The following is an 18,647-nucleotide window of genomic DNA, read 5'->3' on the forward strand; positions in this document are numbered from 1 at the left end:
CACATACATTAATTAGCTTCAGTTTATTCGCCATGCCAGTAATTTTTTTAAACTCGAACTCTTAAACTTAAGAGAAATAGATCCTCTTTTTACTGTGATTGCTGGCATGTCCATGCAAGTGGCAGGGTTGGTTTGTATGTTGTAAACATGGGAGCAAGCACTTCATCTTTGACTTTCTGCCATTTTTTCCCCTCTGCTTAAGAATTTAACAACTGTTCTACTAACAGATTTTCACCTTAGAGAAAACTTTCAGGTTTTTAATGAATCACTTTTATCTTTGTCAACATCTATTAAAAATTTGCCACAACTCTTTGTACTACAAATTTTCGTGAATACGGCCCTGGAATCTGATTTGGCAGCAGATGGGTATGGGCCGGTTTCCTGTTATACTGCGGTTTGAACGAGTCATGGTTTCAATCCAGTAACATTTTCCGACATACTGTAATTGCGGCTTTAACTTTATGACTCGTCAAAGACAAAAAGTGCAGGGATCCCACAGCCGGAGGGGATAGGTCTTGTACAGTGTAAAGTAATGTAGATGGCAACGATAACTAAATTTAAAGCGCATATGTGTGCCATGATTGGTGCAAATAAAATCATCGCGCCTCAATTCTTTTAACATTAACTCCCTCTAAGAAGAAAGGGTGTTTTCATTTCCTTTTGGCTGGCATCATTAAACCTCTATTGGTTACAAATGAACTGTAAAGCGCCATATTGAATTATCAGCTTACTCATCTTTTCTCTTGAACTAAAAGTTGATAGAGCAGCATTAATCATAATTATGATGCATGGCAGTACAAGTTAGGACAATAGGCTTATGCAAGCTACCAGGTGTTTTTCTTGTTGTGTGTTTGGGCACAAAGGTAAGTATTTACTGGACTCACCCATCACTTTCTAATCAATACATGTTAAGCGGATGTCACCAACACAACACTGCAAGACACCTTCACTGATACAAAACAGTACAATTTATTTAGCTAGAATGTACAGTATTCCATTATTTTTGAGCATCATGTACTAATTAGGCCAAGGTACAAGTGATCTATCCTCTCTCTAATCACAGTCTTGAATTGAAAACTTAAATGAATAAAAAATCATGTGGCATTGTAGTTGTTTAAAATCGTACATGAGTCATTATAAGGTTTTTTTCCTCGAATTAACTAAGACAGTATAAACCCAGCTAAAATTCTTAGTCCTAAAAGCTAAGTAAGGTTGACACATTTGACTCATACTTTTCATCAGGATCACTTAATATCACTAAAAAGGATAATGAGTTAATGCTGCGGAGTTGTAAAGATCAGGCTCATGAAGGTGACAAAGTTTCACCGAAGTGCAGACAATGTTTGATTTACCCTTGTCATTTAAGCTTGTGCAACAACATGTGTACAAGGCTCCTGTCTTCCCAGTTACTGCTGTGCAGGTGTCAACGTGTCAACATGTCAACTGCAGTGCGAGCAAAAATGGACGCCCCACTTGTGATTTGCACGAAAGAAGAGCAGCATGCAGTGATTCGTTGTTTGTGGTCTTTGTGGTATCTGCAAACACAATTTAGACCGATACCCTAAGGAAGGTGAAAGTTCCTTACTGGCGACAAGACACAGATTCATCACTACGAGCCTGAGAATAAACGGCCCGGCAGTATGGAACGGAAACATCCTCAATCACTGACCAAAAAAAAGTTCCAAAGTTGACCATCAACTGGATAATTTAATGCTAACAATTTTCTGGGATTCTCCCTTGGCCAGTGTTGGGACATTATCAGGAAAAAGGTTCAACAATCAACAGTGCGCGTTACAGTGCGACGCTTATTGGAGAGCTAAAGTCTTAACTTCTAATTAAACGCGGAGGACTGATATCTGAGGGCGTTGTGATCTCGCATAGTGATGCACGGCCACACTCTTCTGCCCACACTGTCGACTCTCTGCAAAAGATTTTGCAGTACTAAAGCATCCACCAAGCGTCCTGATCTTGCTCAATTATTACAAATAGATGTAAAAAGTGTAATGAAAAAACAAGGAGATTATGTCGAAAGATGATGTATTTGTCTTTTCTAAAAAAGAAAATTTTGACCGATTCTTGTAATATTCTTAGATTTATTTAAATGACTTTGTTTTTATTTGTTACATGCACAACTGTACACAGTATGACATGCAGTGCAATGCTTACATGACTGTCTGTGACCTAAAATAGAACAATTGCTAAGAAAAATTAAATTACACTACAAATTAAAAAAATATACTGAAAAAAAATTAAATTAAACAAAATGATTTTTTTTTATTAAAAGGTATAAAGGTATAAAAAGGTAAAAATTTCAAATAAAGTGCAGAATATGACAGCAACAGTATGATTAGAGACCGGGATATAAAATAATAAAAAATGAGTCATTGCCCTGAGCCTATAAAGTGCAAAGTAGTTTTATGAGCAGCGAGGAAACAAGAAATGTGCAAGGTGGGAGAAATGTAGTGTGTGTGCATTGACAGGGTGTGGTTGAAAGGACGGGGCCAGACAGCAAGTTTGATGTATTTTTTACTTGATGTTGCTCTGGTTTGGGACCTGGAAGAAGCTCCCTCTCATGCTCTCTGTGTTGTCCTTAAGGGAGCGGAAGCACTTCCCCGACCACAACAGAGGAAAGAGTCCATTGTTCGGCTGGCTGGGGTCCTTCACTATCTTCCTATTTATCAATGTTTGGGTGTAAGACAATTTTCAAGAAGCTCAAGAAGCATAGTTCGTCACGGGATGTAATCACCCATAGGACGCCCCTACTATTGTTATTTTCAGAGCACAAAAGCTTTGGTGATTGACCCTTTCTGGCTGGACCACTCCTCCCCACTAGGAACAGGGGGCTATTACTTTTAAAAAGTTAACGGTTTCCCCCAAATCCTGTTTTCAAACTTGTGGCCACGTGCCTCTGTCACTCTGAATTTTTGCATGTGCCTTTGAAACTTCAAAATCAAAATGTGTCCCTGTGGCTCCTGAGCACAATAGAAAGCAAATATCCTGGAAGGAACACAAACCATTTCTGGGCTATGAGGATCTGTTTGCTACCTACGGAGAATAACTTTGCTTTTCAAACTCTTAGCTCACTTGGTTTAGGTTTGATATGAAAACAAGACAGCATTTCAAAGAGACCTGTAAACCGAAAATTATGTCACTCAAAAATAATTGATCAGAAGGATGCTAATTAACGTCTCTTATGTTCTTCACACATTACTCAACTTTATTAAGCTTGTTTTTCTCATGTTTTCGCTGAGACATATACTGTAACTGTGAGTCACCAGCATAACAGTGAAATCTAATACCATGCTTACGAATTCTGTTACCCAGAGTAAGCATATAAATAGAAAAAATTAATGGGCCTAAAACCGAACCCTCTGGAACACCAAACTCCACTTGAGAACATGCGGAATATTCACTATTTAAATTTACAAACTGATAACAGTCAGTCAAATAGGGTCTTAGCCAGGAGAGGGCCGTTTCCTTAATTTCTACTACATTTTCTAATCTGTGAAGGAGAATACTATGATCAATGGTGTCAAAAGCTGCACTGAGGTCAAGTAACACAAGCAAAGAAACGCAACCCTGATCGGAGGCAGAGGAGGTCATTTAATACTTTAACAAGTGCTGTCTCTGTGCTACTACTCTGCTATTATCTTTTCCAGAGGTTTGATATCAGCCTGTAATCGGACAGCTGACATGGGTCGAGGTCAGGTTCCTTAATTAGTAGTGTAATAACTGCTAATGTAAAAATTTTTGGAACATACCCACAGCTGAGTAAAGAGTTAACGATTTTCAGCAGGGGGTTCATTATTACTGTTATTATCTGCTTGAGAAAATGTGACGGTATAGGATCTAATACACAGGTTAATGATTTTGCAGATGAGATGAGTGAAATTCATTCATTCTCTTTAAGGGGATTAACGTATTCTAGGTTCTGATGTGATGGATAGTTTATCACTTAAATTGTCTGGTTTCAAAGCCCAAATTTTTTGTCTAATATTTACGATTTTGTTATATTTGTTAAAAAGTTTAAATAACCTGCATGTTATTGATGTGGAGATTTCTGTAGTGGTCTTATTTCTAGTTAATTTTCATACAGTATTGAATAAAAATCTAGGGTTATTTTCTATAAGAGTGGAGAGATACATAACAAAACTAAGGGTTGTTTATAGTTCAGGATGCTCTCCTTCCATGCTATTTGAAATACAATGCTAAACAGATGATTAGTGCTGTATATAAGTAATTTAGCTACATTAGATGAACTTAAAGGTAAATGGGAAAATGGTATACAAGAACAAATTTCAGATAAACTGTGGAAAAAGATATTACATAGAATTTACTCATAATCAGTTTGCCTTAAACACCCTAGTAGTTCAGCTTCACTGGTCCAAGACAAAACTAGCTAGGACCTGTGACCGTTGTACAGTAAGCAGGGACCAGGTATGCTACTGCATATGTTCTGGACATGCCCACAGTTTTTATAATTTTTGTAGTTTTATTTTTGTTATTTACACTTGTTATAAATAATTATAAAGTGTACAAGTTATGTACACTTGTTATTTTACTATAGAGAACTTCAAATGCATTAAATTTTTGTCCCTGCTTTTCTATGATAGTCATTATCCCTGTAAATAACTGCCACGGCTTCTCCTCTACCAAATACGTACATGATGTCCCACAAGTTTAGAGCTTTTTCTCCCAAACGATCCAAGAGCCAAAGTTCTAACACCTCCAGTTCCTCTGATATAAGCAAGTGCAGTGAGTTTTGCGGTGAGGGCTGGCTGCAGAGAGTGACACTAGTCAAGTCACCTTGACTCACACACATACACTTTCTGATATCACATGTAATATAATATAACAATATCACAGGCAGTATTCAGACTCATAAAATACTATAGTGGGACACACCTACTAATTATTAAGAACATTAAAATGGTTAACAATTAACACTAATAACAACAGTCTACTTTTCCTGAAAGTCGTCTTATACCAAAACATTGAATGTTCATTTATGTTTTATGTTCCATAAATAAGAAGCAAGTGAAGGATCTCAGCCATCCAAACAATACACTCTTTCTTCTGTTGCAATCAGGGAAGTGCTTCAACCCTAAAGGCCAACACAAAGAAAATGAAAAGAAGGTTCTTCCCACAGGTCTTTCAGGCCCAGAACCAGAGCAACATTAATGACTAAGTCAATCAAACTTCCTTTTGGGGTTCACTGGTAGCTCAGTGTGTTAAAACTCTGCGTTACCGACTAAAAGGTTGTCAGGTCAAGCCCCAGCTCTACCAAGTTCCCAGTGTTAGGGCTTTGTCTGCTCTAGGGGCACTGTATGATGGCTGATTTTGCACTTTAACCCTGGCCTTAAAACAGAAAAATTTGGGAAATGTGAAGAATTAAGGATTTCACTGTGCAGCAATGTACAGTGGTGTGAAAAACTATTTGCCCCCTTCCTGATTTCTTATTCTTTTGCATGTTTGTCACACTTAAATGTTCCTGCTCATCAAAAACCGTTAACTATTAGTCAAAGATAACATAATTGAACAGAAAATGCAGTTTTTAAATGAAGGTTTCTGTTATTAAGGCAAAAAAAAAAAAATCCAAATCTACATGGCCCTGTGTGAAAAAGTGATTGCCTTGTTAAAAAATAACTGTGGTTTATAACACCTGAGTTCAATTTCTGTAGTCACCCCCAGGCCTGATAACTGCCACACCAGTTTCAATTAAGAAATCACTTAAATAGGAGCTACCTGACACAAAGAAGTAGACCAAAAGCACCTCAAAAGCTAGACATCATCCAAGTCTGTTTAAGGTTATAAAGCTATTTCTAAAGCTTTGGGACTCCAGCGAACCACAGTGAGAGCCACAAATGGCAAAAACATGGAACAGTGGTGAACCTTCCCAGGAGTGGCCGGCCGACCAAAATTACCCCAAGAGTGCAGAGACAACTCATCCAAGAGATGATAGTCCAATGCGCAGGCATTGGACTACGGTTCGGAAGATCCCAGGTTCGAACCCCACAACCACCAAGTTGCCACTGTTGGGCCCTTAACCCTTAACTGCTCAAATGTGTAATGAGATAAAAAATGTAAGTCGCTCTAGATAAGAGCGTCTGCCAAATGCCTAAATGTTTATATTGACTTACGTTTGTAACCATATGGGATAAAACAAGCTGTTTTCAGCATTTTGACCAGGAAGAGTGGTGGGCATTATGCCCCTACTACACAGTTTCTTTAGAAACTAGGATAACTAGGAATCATAACTAGTAATCTTTATGACTTATTTATTTTATATACCCAATAATGGGTTGGTTAGTTGACACTTTCAGTCTGAAGAGCCAAGTAAACTCATTTTTAAATAGGTACGTTTTTATTTAAGGAATTGAGTTGAGATGATTATATTTGCACCAATTACGATCAAGATATGTCTCTTTAAGTAAATGTCATTATCATTACCAGCTATCTTACTCCACACTGCACATGACCCATGCCCCTCTGACTGGGGGTTTCCTGCACTTTCCGTCTTTGAAGAGCCAAAAATAATGCCCAGGGATACACCAGCTGTTTTTTATCTGTGACAATTTTGAGATGGCTATATATCTGGGATATAAGGTTAAATTAGACTAATTTTGTGTTTGGTTATAATATCTTTCCCAAATAACAACAATACAATACAATATTGATTATAGGGTCTATGCCCAAGCTCAAAAATCTGAAGGGAGGAAAAAAAAAAAACACATGCCTGCCGGACAAACAAAACATGATTTTCAGAAGCTTATAACTTTTTAATGGTTTGTTTTCGCTCAGTATTAGCCATGATAGCAATTTTTAAGCTTTTGGTCTTTTTTTAGAAATTCAAATATAGCAATTTGAAAGTCCTCGAGTGGAAACCAAAAAACTTTAATAGAAATTGTAAGATTATTTGTCTAGACTTCGAGGTTGTTTTTTGTGTTTCGTTTTTTTTTTTTAAGCAGAACACAACAGTGACATGCCCAAGGTCAATAAAGTCTCATCTGTGTGGTTGAGGAGTCTGATGGAGCAAACAGAAGTGGACATCGAGAAACTATCTAAACTGTTCACATGGTGATGGTGCCTGTACTAATTATTAAGAGCACCCTGTGACACTTTATGTTTTTTGAAAATTGTCTTACACCGAAACATTAATAGGAAGATGGTGAAGGACCTCAGCTACCTAAACAATGGAGTCTTTCCTTTGTTGTGGTCAGGGAAGTGCTTCCACTCTCTAAAGGCCAACACAGAGAGGACGAGGAGGGGGATCTTCCTATAAGTATTTCAGGCCCTGAACCAGAACAACAACAAGGACAGTCAGTCAACATGCTTTCTTGGGGGAGTGGTAGCTCAGTGTGATAAGTCTCTGAGTTACTGATTTAAAGGTCGCCAGTTCAAGCCCCAGCTCCACCAAGTTGCTGTTGCTGGGCACCTGAGAAAGACCCTCAACCTGATCTGCTCCAAGGCACTGTATGATGACTGACCCTGCTGTGGAGAACGAAGAATTTCACTGTGCAGTAATGTCTAGGTGATGATTAAAGGCTTATCTTTGTAACCATATGGGCTAGAAATAAGCCATTTTCTGCATTTTAACCAGGAAGAGTGGTGCAACACTGCGCCCCTACTTTTCAATTTCCCCAAGAATTCTATCAGCCAATCAGCCATATGTCTCTTCCATGTATGTTGCTCTACTCTGCATGACCCATCCCCCTCTGGTTGAGGGATTCCTGCGCTTTCTGTCTTTGAAATAATAGCTCATGTTGCAGGGGGTACACAGCTGTTTTTTTACTTGTGACAATTTTGACATGGCTTTGGATCTGGGATATAATTTTTAATTTGGATAATTTTGTCTTTGCTTATGAAGACTTTTCCAGAAAACAACAATTCAATAAAATATTAAGTCTAGACCTAGAGCCCAAGGTAAAAACAAAACAAAACAGGTCTGCTTTCAAATCAAAGCAGATTTTTAGAAGCGCATGACTTGTTATTGGTGTATGTCAGCTCAATTTCGCAAAGGTCAGGAAAGCATTTAATCTTGTTTAGAAATGAAAATATGGCCTTTTGAAAACCTGTAAAAAAAACAGTCTGAATTGGAAAAGTGGAACAGGAATTTCTCAAGACCTTGATGAACTCTTTGCATCTTCATCTGATTGTTAAGGTCCTTATAGGTTAGCTATAGGAATATAGCCTGAGGCCTTACGGATACCTGCTCAACCTGTATCCGTGTTTTGTATTTAACTGTAAATGCATATAATATTTCTAAGGTGATTTGTGCCAACTGTATTTGAACAAAGCCTGGAGTGGTGCCCTAAGGTGTTACTAGGTTTAACATGTACTTTACATTTGAAGTCATTTCTAAAAAGGTGTATCACATTGCTCACAGTTTGTCAAACATCCCAGCGATATCTGTTCTTAGAAATAAGTTAAAACGCCACAATAAGTATTGCAGTTTTGGTTGGCCTCCAGGTACTAAAAGTGGAAAAATATAAATTTAAATTATTAAAAGAATTAACAAACAACAATAACAATAATAACAATAACTCCAGTCTATACACTTCATTTTACTTGGTGCTACTTCACCTTAATGACAGCAGGTGGCACTGTGTACAAGTGAATTCCTGCAAGTGTTTGGATGGGGGGGGGGGTGATTTGGTGGAAATAAAACACTGGTGACAGTTTTAGTGGCAAAATCAGTGAGGAATTTATGTAGATAAAAAAAAAAGACTCTAAAACAAGAATGATAAGACAAGATAAGAAGTTGACCTGTCATAACGTGGCCAGATAGTGGACGTTTCAAACCATGAATCATTTGCTATGATGATGGTCCAGTCAGCAGCGTATTACCATGGCAACGTAGTGAGGCTTAACTGCACTTACATCATATTGCCTTTAATACCCAATAATTTGTGTAAATATACCAACCAACCATAACGTTATGATCACTCAGAGATATCAAGTGAATCACATTGATTATCTTTTTACAATGGCTCCTGGAAATAAGTGAGATTTATTAGGCAGCACAAGAATATTTTGAGAGCAGAAAAAAAAGGACAAATGATGATGTCTGGATGACTCTGTCAGAGCAACTCCAAAACTGCAGCTCTTGTTGGATGTTCTGAGTCTGCAGTGATCAGGACATGCTGATCAAAAGTGGTCCAAGTAAGGAAAACCGGAGAACCGGTGACAGGGTCGTGGGCGGTCAAGGCTCACTGATGCGTGTAGGGAGCGAAGGCTGGCCCGTATAGTCCGATCCAATAGAAGAGCTACTGGAGCTTAAATTGCTTAAAAAGTGAATGCTGGCTCTGATAGTAAGGAGTCAGAACACACAGGGTCTTGCAGTTTATTGCATATGGAGCAGCATAGCTGCAGACTGGGCAGGGTGCCCATGCTGTCCCGTGCCCACCACCAGAATCACCTACTACGAGCATGTGAGCATCAGAACTGGACTATGGTGCAATGGAAGAAGGTGGCCTGGTCTGATGAAACACGTTTTCTTTTACATCATGGAGATGGCCGGGTGTATATGCATGGCATAACCTGGGAAAGAGATGGCACCAAGATGCACTATGGGAAGAAGACAAGCTGCTGGACAACCTTGGGTCTTGCTATTAATGTGGATGTTACTTTGACACATACCACCTACGCATATGCTGGAACAAAAACAAGTTCTATATCCATGGAGGTCCAACCTCGCAACTTACAGGACTTAAAGGATTTGCTATAGATGGCTTGGTGCTGGATACGACAGCACACCTTCAGAGGTCTAATGGAGTCCAGGCCTCAACGTGTCAGTGCTGTTTTGGCGGTAAAATGGGACATAGTCATTATTAGGTGGGCGGTCATAATGTTATGGCTGATCCATGTCCGTGTAGTAAACACTGGGGTTTCTTTCTTCCGTCTTTTTTTCCTACTTGTTTCTTTGTCACAATTTTATCTCACATGCTTTCTTTCATTCCCTTTATTTCCCTCTTTCCTTTTTTTTCCACTACTTTTCCACTCTTTTTCCCCCCTTCCGGTCTGGTGTTTCTTTCATTAATTCCAACCCCCCCCAACACGACCCCCCCCCCAAACAGACTTCTTATTTTCATTCACTGTGAAACACAGGGCTTAATTTATTTCCGATTTTATTCCTGTTCGTGGTTTCTGTTGCATGACATGAATTCTGTCCTATGCATTCTGTTCTATGCAAAATGCATAAGCCGGATGAAAAGTCATCTTGTAAAGCTGTGTTGCAAAAATCAACAAAAAAGCGCAGTGAATGTATGTCATGTATGTTTGCAGTTTAAGCCGTGCATATACTAAGTGTGTTCTCTACGCTCCACCTCGCTCTCTTGGTCACGGTGTGCTAAAATAACCTTGAAATGGAAAAAAACTCTCTCTATCTCACTATCACTCACTATCACTCTCTCTCTCTCTCTCTCTTTCTCTCTCTCCCTTTCTCTCCCTGTGCCTTTACAAATCCACCTGTTGCCAACTAACCTGTGCACCAGATATCTGTATTCTGGATTCCCTTAGTGGAAACTGTATCCGGTGTATACCCAAGAAATAAAAAAAAAAAAGGGGCCGCTTTTATGTTCTTCATCTCTCATATTCTTTTCTCTCTCTCTCTCTCTCTCTCTCTCTGTGTCTCGTGACAAGGACTGACCCCGTATGGTGACCTGCTTATCTCTGGCCATGTGCCCTGGAACAAGCACATGTCCAGATATCCTGTCTTGCATAAATACACATGCAAACAAAGCCGACGCTGTGAAGCCGAGGAGAAAAAAAAAACGTTTTATGTGCAGTTTTCACATTTTTCACCTTATTTACATAATAATCTTTTGGCCGTATTGAAATAAGTGCTTGTAATCTGCCCTCCCCCTTAAACCCACCCCCTGTCCGGTTGCTCCATTTCCCTGTGGGCCAGGCTTTTGTCCTGTGCCACCAAACAGGGGCACCTTCAGTTACTGATCTGTGTGTGTGTGTGTGTGTGTGTGTGTGTGCTCAGGTACTGAAAGATTGGTTGACCAGGATTAAAGCGTCTACGTTACTGCATGCACGTACTACTTTGTCCGTCACTCCTATACATGCCTGAATGCTCACAATAGGGGGTATGTATGCACGTGAATGTATGTGTGTAGTTGTTATAGTGATTTAAATATAGTCTGACCTTGCACCTTTTGTAAGGACAAACAAAATTCTGCATGGACATGGGACAGCCCCTGCTAAATATATTATAGCTCAATGAGCTCTCATCTGACTTATCATAGAGGTCAGTGGTGTGTTACTGCAGTGGCCTAGTTGTCCATGTTGGAGCGTTTACAGGAGACGTGTTACTCCACATGAACTAAAAGGACATGAGTACAGTGCCTGACTATTGAATTACGTTGGCAGGAACATTCTAAAATCCTTGAAACCTACCAAGTTATCAAGTACAACTCAAGTACACACGTCCCTGCTTGAAATATTCTGAAATTTAGCCAAACTTATCTATAGTTAAAACAACAACAACACAATATTAGATTATTGAGCTTATTTCTTGTCAAAAAAAATATAATTAAAATAATATTAAAATTATTAAAAATGTCTGGTTCTATTGGATTTTTTTCTTTTTGCTAGTATTTGGAATTTATTTTGTAAAAGAAGCAGAATTATCTGCCAATACAACGAAAAAAAAATTTATTTGAAATTTTAAAAGCATTTGACTATAAATAAGCTTAATAATCTTATATTTGATTTGTTTTATAGACCGAAACCTGAAAATTGTATTATTCTAAAATTATGTTGTAACATGAATTTGACATGGTTACGGACACTACAGAATTTTTGCTTTATAAACTTTGACCAAAAAACTATTTAAGTAGCAATTTTTACAGATCATATGCTTCAAGAAGCTTTTTCGAATTTTATATTCATCAATACTCAAAGAATTATGAATAGTTATTAGCATTTTTAATGATTATTGTTTGATGTGAGACAAGATAATACTGAAAAATGGACATTTTGTGGGAGAGCAAGTTGGCAACTTAAAATTTTTAGGGAAGCAAGATTGGTCACTTCCATGTAGCATAAAATCAGAAGTATTTTCTTTGGCACAAACATTTTCTGTATTAATATGTATAACATAAAAATAAAATAATAACAGCCTCAATACTGTGTTTTTGCTACGTGCAGTTTGTTTTCGCTTGTAAGCTGGTTGATTAACCAAACTGTTTATACACGCAACATCCTGTTTGAGCAATTAAACACGTGTGCTCCAACCACTGTATCTGCATCCATGCGCAAACACTCGAGCGGAGAAGTGTCAGTCTCAGTGATGCAAATTGGACTAGGCTACAATTACCGTGTAATCTGATGAACTGTTTTTTATTTTTTTTAAATGGGAGTCGACTCCAATGGCTTGACCACATTCTAATGGTTTTAGTGGTACGAGAGCGTATACCCCTTCTCCACATTCCTCATATTGCAGCTAATTGGACTCGTCCAAACATCGATACATTTGTCACATAATGCATGACACAAAGTCGTTTTTTGTAAACAGCTGCGGTTGTCCTACTATGGGAGTTTTCGCACGATTCGTCGCGTCTTCAGGGGAAATGTGTGCGTGTCGTCTCGTCTCGACTTTCCTGCCTTGCCTTTTCCTCACACACATTTGAACCCCCAGAGGATGCATTCAGGATATACACTATCTCATTTTCTCCCTCACACAATCAGGCACTTTCCCTAAAGATCACACACACACACATACACACACATAGACACATACACACAGGGAGGCGGAACACTGCAAATGGGTTGGAATCCTCAGAAACCAGATGCTTCTTTTCAGAGAGGACAATGAACTCACAGAGAGGCCCAGGAGCCACTGCGACTCTGATTAAATGAGAACTCGGTCTTGTGATAGGAGTCTAAAGCGGCCGTGTAATAGTGAAGGTCATGCACTGGTGTTTTTCCTCCTGACTATTAGTGTTTTGACTGACTCCTGAGCTCCACTGAAACATTCGTCGATTCATATTACTGACTTTTGTATTGGCTCATGTCTATTATGGGAAACGCACGGGCACTTGGCAGATATTGTTTGCCAGTTCAACAGTGACTCTGGCATGGTGCTGCATAGCATTGATAACCCCATTAATGCAATACCTAAATGAACTGCCATGCCAGCATCCCTATTCCTGTAACATTCCTGTTCGGACTTTCATTCCAACATCCTCAGGCTCTGCCCAAATCATCTCTGCCTCTAATCCAGACGCTGTCTGGAGCCGGGCTTGAGCAGGACAGTACTGTTTCTCTGTGTGATACCATCCTGGAGTACGGGTTTGGGTCTGTTTGTCGTAAATGTTGTAAAGGAAGTGGCCCTATCCCAAGCGACCTACAGTACGTCATACTCTGTATACCTTCAGTGTCTCAAGCTCAGCCAGAGCTATTGTCCGCCATGTTTGTTTTGTTTGCTCTGAAGTCATGTTTGTCTCGAGACAGGAAAATCCATCAGGAAGGCGTGCAAGTGTTTATTTTGGTCAAATCTGAGAAAAATCAGTCACATTCACCATTCCACCTGTAACTCTTTCTGCTCTATAAATCACTCCAGATGATATTTTCCCAGCCTTTTCTTGTGCCTACGCCGCTATTATCCGCCGCTCTTTGTCTAGACTTGCGGATCGTTAATGTGTATTTTGACCCCACTCTACCTACAATTCCAAGATTAACTGGATTAATTTCATCTTGAAACAGAATAAAACATCTTGCACGCTACACCCGCAGGTTACAACAAGTTTTACTACACCGAAGAGACGTGCTCCGTGGCACGTATCACATTTTGCTCTTTGTGCTGAGAAATCTCTTCACAGAGAATTGATGAAGTCATATAGCAAATGACGAATGAAGAAAAGGTATGTCACGTCCGACCCGAGGCAGCAGTTTAGCAGCATGCGTCTGCAGGCGGATCAGCAATTTATGATATTCCTAAAAAAACAAACATTAACTAAAGCTGTGTGTGTCTGATTAATTGTTGAATGAGACATTCTCAGGATGGAGGAATAACTCAACAACAAAACACAAGATGATCAAAGCCCTTTTCGGTACGTTTTCAGCTTTTTTTTTTTTTATTTTAATTTTTTTATTTATCTTAATGTTTTTTTTTATTAATACTGCACAAATTTGGTATATTTTATATATATATATATATATATATGTTTACTGTGAAAATTACTGTGAAGGGATTTTCTTCCTCACCATTTGAGGGCACTTTTTCTTTTCTTTTCTTTTTTTTTCTGGTACCACGAAGAAGACAAGCGCACATTTCCTTTTTTTTTTTTTTTTTTTAAACATCCATAAAACAAAATCCAATTTAGAATCACAATAATGTTTAATAAACATAACAACAATAAAGGTCATGAGCTCAAGTCCCGGCGATTGTCTCATGTCAGTGGTGTGCTGGGATGGCTGGAAACAAAACCCCACTCAAGTGTAACATGATACTTTTTCAGAAGATGTCTACGTGACCACCCTCACATCCCCTTTAGACGTATACCACCATATGTCTCCCTCTCCCTCTCTCTCTTTCTCTCTCTTCCATTCTTTTTATCTTTTTCTCTTCAACTGTTCCCACAATAAGCGCTTAACCTATTTCCAGTTTCCGAGAGCCGCGCCCTAAAAACCACAGGGCTCTACAGCGCTCCCTGTAACTTCACAGCAATTATCCACACACGACCATGCCAGCACTCTCCACCTGTCATGGATACGGTTACAGTGGGACCAGTGTCAGCCTGTATTCATGATGAATTTCATTTGAAGGTAGCTTCTAACGTTAACGCTCTGCTGTCCTCAGTGAAGTGTGTTTGTGTGCCTTCGATTTATTACATCGATTTATTGCTCGTTCCGAAACAGCTAGTGGCCCTTGTTATCACAGTCATGTCCGCGACCGTGATAAGAGGCGTGAAAGGAGCCTGACGCCAACGACATATGGCTGCATATGTACTGTACGTGTGTAACAGGATTTGAGAATTTGTTTTGTCACAGTAAAGCACGAGCAGATGCTTACGTGCATCTTTTAAATAATTTCCTTTAGCAGTCATTCCTTTTTGCAGAGACTGCAGCCTCAAAGACTTAAGTTAAAGCATCGCTTTATTCTTTTAATTATTGGTTAAGGATCATTATGAAGTGAAGGTGAAATTGTGACTGAGTTATACTCAGTTTATTATGTGCCATATCAGTAGTAAACTTCAGAATTTAGTGTCCTTTATATTTCTGATCTGATTAATCAAAAGGCGTTGCTTAATATTGTGCAACAGCAGCCCTGACACTAGTGCAAGTTTTAGTTTAATGATTGATATTGCAATTATTAAATGATTAATATTCCCCTAATACAATTATTAAATGATTAAAATCACCCTTAATGCAATTTTATAATGATTGATATTACCTGTATGACACTTTTCAAATGATTGCTATCTGACCTCAAGTTCAAAGGAGGTAAAGTCATGACACATGGTGCCTTCGTGAGCAGAGAGAATTTTATTAATGATCAGTAAATAATCACACATTAAAGCATGTTAATGAAAGTGAAAAGAAGGAAATAAAATAAGAGAGATGTAGACCAGCAAGACTGCACTTTTAAAAGCATGGCACATGTGCACATGCAACTCATGTCCGATTTCTTCTCGTCCAGTTCTTCTCATATAGACGAAGAGACTTTGATGTTCATTGGTCGTTCTTATCTGAGGAGTCAGGCCCGGGAGACAAATTTATCTTTGTTTTTTTATGTGTGTTTACTCATCTTCCTTTTTTATTTCTCCTCAACCAATTTTATTTTATTTTTTTTACATCTTTTATATTTAAGTTTGCTTGGCCCAAAACCTTTATCAGAGATTAAACACAAGATTTAAAAAAAATGTGTTTTTAGAAACAAAAAACTGGTGATGGTGGTGTTCTTATAAGGCTGTGAAATGCAGTCAGTCCAAAAGTACAAGTCGATTAGGAAGAACTGCTTTAATTAAGCTTATTAAATGTTAATCCTTATTATCAAGCAAGAGAAAAACAAAAAAACAAAAACGTTATTGTAAAACTGAGACAAATCCGTTTTTTGCAAATCATTCCAAACATCCTAGTTACATACTTTCTGGGGACCTGATGCAACTTATTCACCCCTAACGTCTCTTACTAACAAACCATACGTTTAATCCAATCAAAGGCTCAGACTTTTGGACTCTAATTTCATTAACCTTGTTTTTTTTTGTTGTTGTTGTTTGTTGTCTCACTCTTTTTGAGGTGGATGTTTGTTTTGCCCTGCACTCCACAGCTACTGCTTACTACTATGCAGTTAAACCATTACTTGCAGAAATAGTAATAATCATAAGTGTCTTGATTACACTCTACTCCCATTGGCTAAATAAACACTCGTTTACTTGGTCCCGGCAATATCAGGGACTCGAAGGGACAAATGTCATCTAGCCGGGGAAGCCGAGCTGCTTGTAGACGCAGCCGATCTCGTTGACGACGGAACCCATCACCTTTCTGAAAGCATCCTGGGCAGCAGCATCCCAAATGCCCTTCTCTCCGAACAGTTGGATGATGACCTCAGTGATCAGCTGATGGAAAGAAAGAGCGAGTGATGGCATTAGAGGTGTGGCAGTACAGTAGTAGTGTAGGAGTAATGTGTCGTGTATTTACTCTAGAAAATGTAAAAAAAAAAAAAAAAAAAGTTACTTTAAAGTTGTTGAGGCCGATCTTGTGTTTGTTGGCGTGGGTCGTAGCCAGTGGCTTGATGGAGTCACTGGAGCCTTTCGCCTTGAGGATCTCGCCCAGTTTTGACAGTACAGTTTTGCCATGGTCCGCAACGGCTGCGTTTCCAGCCAGGTCACCATGTGCGATCCCTACGAACTTGGGGAAGAGTTTCTGGGTCTCGGGGTGCTCTGTGAACAGACTGCGAACAGAACATGTGTGTGATGAATCGACAGTACTGAATTCGTGGCTATAAATTAACAGTAAGTACTGGATCAGAGAGAAGAGGTGGAGACAGTCGGATTGGGAAATAACCATAAGAAAACAAAGGTAAAAGCTATCACGATGGCAATCTAAGCTCGCTAAAAGTCCTGGTTCCTTTTGAGACCGGTGAGAGATGGAGAGCGGAAAAGAAAGAGACTATTGTCCATGCTGTGAGCTCAGCCCACATCTGCATCCGATTACCTGGGTGTACTGAAAGAGGGAAACCCCACAGGGGGAGAAAGCAGGTAAGAAAGCTTTGCATCCATCCTTTCTCACTGCAGCCAAGTGGATTCGACTTGGCCCTCCTCCCTTCCCCACCCACTCTCCCGTCCCCTCCTCTTCATCAATAGCTGTGGCAAGGTTTTGGAACCTTTTACAGAACTAACGGGTTTAAGCACAACAATTAAACAGCCTCGGGGTATAAAACATATTGGGATTATTGTATTATGTTTATATTACACATCATTATGACTTCGATTATGAACAAATCCCTGTGCATGAAGGGTGTCTTTAAACTGTTTGCTTTGATGATGCCCTTCATTATAATCCTGTTTATTTAGTCTCATAATTAAATGATATTCAAACGCAAACCTGGCAGTCTGTCTGCAGTCTGCAGAGCTCCGGTCCAGGAACTATATAAATAGTTAGTGACTGCTGATTGATGAGGTGTAACCACCACTCAGGTTAGAGTGATAAACAGCACAGGTTTTTATTAATAGCTTTCACTATAACTTGATGCCTGACATACCCGAAGAAAGTTTTAAGACAAGTAGTTGGGTACGTACCGGGTCAGAACTTCTCCTCCCAATCCAGTAAGGTTGCCCTCCACTTTCCCCCAGTTGGCCAGAATCAAGTCGCAGTCAGACATTGTCTGCAGACAAAACACGGGATGCGGTCAGACGTTGAAGGTCAGGTAATGAAAAACTGGCAGTGCACACGCCTCCTACTCATTCAATCCTTCTCATATTCGAATGACTGAAATCTAATCGTTGTATATGTCATTTTAAAAGCATTAAACATAAACATGCAAAATCAGTATTTATGACCTTGAGGACCTTAAAGACCCTCTATCTCTCTTTCTCACACACACACACACACATAGGTATACAGTCCTGTGCAAAAATCGCAAATGTGCGTACAGCATTTACAATATTTGTGAATTGTTTTTTTTTAATAGTGACCACAATCCCATCTAATAAGAATCCACCTCCAGCCACCTGCAAGATAATCCCTCACACACCTACATACACACCCACACACACACACACACACACACACACACACACAAACCTACCAAGAGAGTGTTGAGATCGGCCAAGGAGAGAAAATGTTCTTCAGTCTTGTTCTGCAGTGCCTCTGTCTCCTGACTTCGTCTTTTATACTTTGGGCCCCACAAAAGTTTGTCCCCACACCTGTCAGTCAAACATGTCCACTCCCTGTCTAGATGTTAGCCCTGCCCTTTATTACTCCTCCCACCTGAGGATTTTGTATCTCTCCCACTGGTTCTCATAGACTTTTTCTTTTTTGTTCCATAACGTTATTAATATTTACCCAGCCATTTCATTTTAATCCCTTTTTCCCCCCTCTCTCTCTCTCTCTCGCTTTCTATACAACTTTCACCCTTCCTCCCCCTCACGTGCATGCTAATGCACGGCCACCACATAGCAAAGTTATCGGTGACT

At 39.3% G+C, this 18,647-nt stretch overlaps 1 protein-coding gene across 1 annotated transcript; it reads right to left on the reverse strand.

The window, feature by feature from the left end:
- Positions 1-15,476: 15,476 nt before the first annotated feature.
- Positions 15,477-18,329, reverse strand: LOC128506164 (myoglobin-like). The gene is made up of 4 exons (XM_053476475.1): positions 18,260-18,329; positions 17,751-17,836; positions 16,687-16,903; positions 15,477-16,568 (listed from the first exon to the last, which is right to left on the reverse strand). The coding sequence occupies exons 2-4, from the start codon at positions 17,831-17,833 to the stop codon at positions 16,428-16,430; spliced, it is 441 nt and encodes a 146-aa protein (XP_053332450.1). The 5' UTR covers positions 17,834-17,836; positions 18,260-18,329; the 3' UTR covers positions 15,477-16,427.
- Positions 18,330-18,647: the final 318 nt, after the last annotated feature.

The sequence above is a fragment of the Clarias gariepinus genome, chromosome 18 (genome assembly GCF_024256425.1).
Source record: "Clarias gariepinus isolate MV-2021 ecotype Netherlands chromosome 18, CGAR_prim_01v2, whole genome shotgun sequence".
Lineage (NCBI taxonomy): Eukaryota > Metazoa > Chordata > Actinopteri > Siluriformes > Clariidae > Clarias > Clarias gariepinus.